Here is a 6,000-nt window from a genome sequence, read left to right on the forward strand (position 1 = left end):
GTCACAAAAACCAAGCAGGTTTTAGGCGCATGTATTCTGTGTTAGATCAGGTTTTGCTCTTAAAGCATTAATTGGTGATTTCTTGAAGAAGCAGCCACTGTACTGTGCATTTATTGATTACAAGAAGGCGTTTGACTCTTTTTGGAGGCAAGCATTATGGCACAAACTGTTAAAACATGGGATTTTTGGCAAAACATATGGTGTTATAGTGAATATGTAAAACCAAATCAAATCTTATGTTTTTGTTGATGGAAAAGTATTTGATTATTTTGAAAGTTTCCGAGGGGTTCGGCAAGGAGAAAATCTGTCACCGTTTCTTTTTTCTTTATTTATAAATGACCTTGAACAGTACCATACTGATAATGGCTGATCTCCGTTAAAAAAAAAATGACTTGCGTTTGTCAGGAATTTATATTGAAAGATATATTCGGTTACTTGTTCTTTTATATATGCCAGTGATACCATTTTATTAGCTAATTCCAGGTCAGCGTTGCAGAAGGACCTCATTATCTTGCAAAAATATCGCCAGAAATGGAAACTTGAAGTGAACGTAAGTTAAACCAAAATTGTGATTTTTCATAGTAGGAAGAATCCTCGCTATTTACATTTAATGGTCAAAGATTAGAAGTTGTCAATTCTTTCAAATATCTGGGCATTGAGTTCAGCAGAACAGGTAATTTTTTTTAAGGAAAGAAAATCGCTTTTGACCAAGGAATGAAAGCAATGAATTATCAGCTAGAGACAACTAGAAAACAAAAATTGTCTCATGAAATTTGTTTGGAACGTTTTAATACCATGGTAATACCGGTTTTGTTGTATAGGTGTGAAATTTGTGAATATCAAAATGTACATATTTTGGAGAAGTTACAATTAAAATATGAAACCATTTATTCCGATTGAAAAGATACACAATGACTTATATTATTTATGGGGAGACAGGCATTTATCCTGTCTCGGTGCTAGTGAAGACAAGAATGGTCAGGTTTTGGACTGATATGATATCATCTACAACACAGAAATATTCTTGCAAATTACACGGTATTTTGTTCAAGCTAAATAAAGAAGAGATCTCTACACCGCCATGGTATAAGAAACATTTCAACAGAAACTGGATTTGACTGTCTGGGATTCAGAATAATTTTTGTACAAAATAGTTTACGTTTCAACATCAAGCAGGAACTGAAAAATAATCATATTCGAATATGGCAGAATGCCTTGGAAAATAGTAATAAATGTATATTTTATAAAAACTTTTAAGACTTCTTTTGGAAAGGAAAAGTATATTTCCAGTCTTCCCGATCGTTACATCTCATCGTTAATGCAGTGCAGGTGTAGTAGTCGTGAATTACCTGTTGAAACTGGTAGACGTCACAATATTCCACGTGAATCGCGTATTTGTCGTCACTGCGAAATGGATGTGATTGGGGACGAATTTCATGTTATCATGGAATGCCCGAAATATGCAGATCTCCGTAATGAGTTCATCCCATAGAAATATTTAAATCCAAAATCAGTTTTTAGCTTTTGCAATTTGTTGAAAGCAGGGATGAGAGAGTGCTTGAAAGTGCGAATAAAAAAATCATCAAAAAAGGAAAGATTACAAGCTGATATGACCGTCTTTTTCTGTTTTTTTCCCCCACCAATAACGTTGTTTTATTTGTTATTTGTATTACAGTTTTTGGTGTGTAATGCCAATGTCGTTACTTTGTATCCTCTATATCCCAACAGGGGTCAAAGGATTAAATATTCTTGATTCTTGTGTGTGTGTGTGTGTGTGTGTGTGTGTGTGTGTGTGTGTGCGTGTGTGTGTGTGTGTGTGTGTTAGTGTGTGCATTATCATTGTGTAAGTATGCAGATGTGTGTGTGTGTGTGTGTGTGTGTGTGTGTGTGTGTGTGTGCGTGTGTGAATGTGCGTGTGTGCGTGTGTTCTGAAAAACATATCCTTTGACAAGAGCCGGAACATAAAATGCACGATTTTCCTTGTCTGTCCTTCTTTCCCAAACCGCCCCCCACCCCCACCCCCAAACCTCACCCCACCCCTCCTTTTTCTTTTTTCTTTTTTTTTGTCGTGCTATTCAGTTCTGTGCTTCTGATTTTTTTCCTGTCTTTTTTTTCCGAATGAGGCTTGCTAATTGGCGATATCGCTTGGCTGGGTAGTAAGGGCGCGGTCTATTTCTTTTCTGCAGTTTCTATGTTCGTTCTTTGGTTTGACGTCTTTTCACTTTAAGTTGTATTCGACACCCTAGGTTCCTTACAAGGTCACAAATTATATTTTTCACAAAACTTTTTTTTCAAAAGATAAATACAGAAACTTGTTATTATGTCCCATATCATAATAGAAGCACACACACAAACGTGAAACCGGAATGACGAATTTTTGCCTTGGGTATACATGGATTAAGGTATCAGAACAAGGTCAAAGCGGACTGTGTGTGGCGGAACGCTTGGAAGTGGGGCAGCACTCAGTATCAGTTTCAGTAGCAGTAGCAGTAGCAGCACGCAATCCTTTCGCAAGTCCACGCTGTTCGCAGGCATGAACGTCGCGCATTGTCAATGACACCTAAGAGGTAAGTACCATTCTCCCCCCGCCCACAGGCAAGCCGCCGTGTTCACAAACACACAGCTGTCGTTCCCTCTTTATTTTCCTGTTTCTCTGCTCCGAAATGAAATTCAATGGGTGACTTTGATAAAGATTTGCTGAAATGCAGTTTGAACTGGAACAAACTTGCGAGTCCTTTCTCTTGATCATTTGATGGAAAAACCAACACGAATCACTCGCAATTCAAAGACACTCACTGACATATCTATACGACTTCCATAAAACTAGTTCTGAAATAATGCTCTCCAACTTTTGGCTGTAGGCACCACTTTCCAGTTTGTTCCAGTTTGTATCACATGTTCTAAAAATGGAATTAAGATATCAAAAAACTATCACAAAGTTATCACACACCGAATTTTCTTAACATTTGACCCAGAATCATTCTTAATGGACCTGAATAACTCAATGGTCCTTTTGTCTATCGTTAATCAATTCACTAATCCTGATGAAGCTTTTGAAATATGATATCACAATCTCCTCAACATTTACAACAAACACGACTTATGCAAAACTAAACGTTTGAAAATCAGTCTAAAACAACCGATGATAACATGAGACATAGAAGACGCCATCGATTTCACAAATTTTGTTTTGTCAGTTGGAACCCGAGAAGATTTCCCAAAGCAAAGAAATGCAATAAATAACTTAATCAAAATGTTCCGAAAAAAAGAAACATTTTCAAAAGCTAATCACTTCTAAATTTGACACTTCCAAATCTTGGAAAGACATAACTGAACAATAAAACTAGATTGCCACAACCCGTAAGGGGTTGCCCATGTACCCCCACCCCTTCCCAGACTAGCTAACGTCCCGACAACACAAACACAGATACACATAAAAGTTCAGCTCGGTTCTTTACTGTGGTCATGAAAAAATAAACACACGCAACAAATCAAAGCATTCAAACACACATCCCAAGTCTAACCACAGCACAATTCTACAGGGTCAGCCCGATACTTCCCCGTGTCGATACTCCTCCGGCTCGATAGTCCCTCTCACAAAGATCCACAAACAGTCAAATACAGATGTATGTATATGTTTGTGACTGATAATGCTTTCTGCTTGATTAAAGGTGTGTTGTGGAAGTTTAACGTAAATACTTACATGGGAAGGGGAACGGGAACGATATGGAAAAAAAAAAAAAAAAAACATGCAAAAGGGGAAAAAATGCAACATAGAATTTTTGTGAAATACACAATTGGGAAGGGGAGAGGGAATGATATGGACAAAACACGACATAAAAAATAACAACAAAAAAATAACACGTAGATCATTTGAAATATTCATTTAGAAAAGAAACATCCATTTCACCCAAAAATGTACCATTTGCACACATCTCAACGCACATCTTTCACCAACATTACTTGCCTTAAGTTTCACTTATGTGTATGCCAAACAACGATTTTCTATATACAAACAGCAGACCATTCATAATTTGCACATCATTTGTCATATTCATACTTTATAATTTGCTTTTTGGAAAAAACAACAACAAAAAAACAAAAACAAAAATGCAACAAAACAAAACAAACAAGCATTTTGTCTTGAAACTGTATGTTTCACACGCAACCGTAGCATTTTATTCTTCTGTTTTATATCTTGAAAGAATATAACTTTCAAATGAGTGAATGTTTCGGAGGCATTTATCTAATTTACACACACCGACACCCACACACACACACACACACACATACACACACACACACACACACACACACACACACATATATATATATATGTGTGTGTGTGTGTGTGTGTGTGTGTGTGTGTGTGTATGTGTGTGTGTGTGTGTGTGTGTGTACATTTTCCCTTGGAGGATTAACAGATCAAGAACTGAGTCCGTAATCATATCAGGGTGGAAAACAAAGATTATGATTATATTTATTGAATTTTAAATTCGAACAAGTTGTACATTTTGTTTTTAACAAATCTTCTCGGGTCAGCCAAAAACGTCTTGAGTAGTCACATCGCCAAAAAATATGTTCAATACTATCCTTAACTTGCAAAGAAAAGTCACAATTAATACTGTTTACTAGTCCCATTTCTTTTAAAACTACATTTGTTCCAATAATCCTATGTAATATGCGAAGTTGTAACCACTTAAGTTTGATATTTTGTATCTTTTTAATTTTATCCAAAATCTTTTCCCAACATATGTTTGTTCCAAGTTTCTCAGACCATTTTTTGACAGGAATTAGGGGACGTATCATCAGAAGTTAAAACATCATAGTATATTCGTGAGCACGAACTACAAAGGATTCCCTCTCTCTGAGTGGCTGAAAGTTCTCCATCTCTCATAGATTAGTTTACAGCACGAACTACGAAGGGGCCTAATTTCTTTTAAAAAAAAGGAACAAAACAAAAAAACAAAAACAAACAACAACAACAACCGTATAAAACTCTGCTCCAAATCCATCTGTGCCAGGACTCTTGCCGTTTTTCATGTTCTTTAATGCTAAACTTGCTTCTTCTAAACTTAATTCCCCTTGTAGAACAACGTTTTCATCGTTTGGTACTTCAGGCAATTCATTAACCAACTCTCTTATTTCACATGAATCAGTATGTTTCTTTGTATACAGATTTCTGTAAGCGGTGTTTACTTGTTTTATCTTTTCTGGTTCGTATAATAATGTTGTGATTGCTGAGTTTATCTATTTTTAATCTACCTGAATTTCAGAGCCACTGACAAATCCATTCCTTCGTGTTTATACACGATGTTGCAGTTTTTTTTGTTTTGTTTTTTTGGTATATTGTTGTGTTTTTTTACCTAAATGTATTAAATAAATGCAGATCAATTTCGCCATTTGAAGGGTTATGTGACAATATCCGGATACTCACCCAGTGCATTTTGGAACCGAGAACAACATGTGTGTGAGGGGAAAGTATGACACATGGTACTGGAAGAATAAATGTCTGTCATCAATAGCCTGCCATACAAAGGAGAGAAAAACTTTTCCGCCTTACCTGATCTCTTTGCAAGGCATCGTGGCCTGGGCTGAAGTGTGTTCACTCTCCGCCACTCTCAGGTGAAATGGGGCTGCACTGTGCTGCGGGCACAGCGTCATGAACAAAAGACGGACCGTCTCTTCGCAGTTTCCGTGTTCGTGTTCGGTTCAAATGTTCGTGCAACAATCGAACCATACACGTAGATTATTGACATTTAAGTTGCACGGTTCAGTCGAGGCATGGTGTGTTTCTCCTCAACTAAGTATGCTTTTAGTTTATTTTCACGAAATGTTGGGTAATTCGGGGCAAGAAGTCCAATCGGGGTCAAACGCCCACCCCCAAAATATCGGAGATCATAGTACACAGCGAGTCAATGATACTTTTACCGTTTCCGCTTGATAGCCGGGAAAACACACCCCAACATAGATGCCATTCAGAAGTCAGCTATGTTTTTC

At 37.1% G+C, this 6,000-nt stretch overlaps 1 protein-coding gene across 1 annotated transcript in view; it reads right to left on the reverse strand.

Moving 5' to 3' along the window:
* Positions 1 to 5,630, reverse strand: part of LOC143298898 (uncharacterized) — a 58,618-nt gene extending 52,988 nt beyond the window's left edge. Inside the window, exon 1 of the mRNA XM_076611918.1 lies at positions 5,564 to 5,630. Within this exon, the coding sequence (XP_076468033.1) occupies positions 5,564 to 5,583 (20 nt within the window). The 5' untranslated portion in view covers positions 5,584 to 5,630. The remainder of the gene's footprint in view (positions 1 to 5,563) is intronic.
* Between the last annotated feature and the right edge of the window lie 370 nt (positions 5,631 to 6,000).

The sequence above is a fragment of the Babylonia areolata genome, chromosome 24 (assembly GCF_041734735.1).
Source record: "Babylonia areolata isolate BAREFJ2019XMU chromosome 24, ASM4173473v1, whole genome shotgun sequence".
Classification (NCBI taxonomy): domain Eukaryota; kingdom Metazoa; phylum Mollusca; class Gastropoda; order Neogastropoda; family Buccinidae; genus Babylonia; species Babylonia areolata.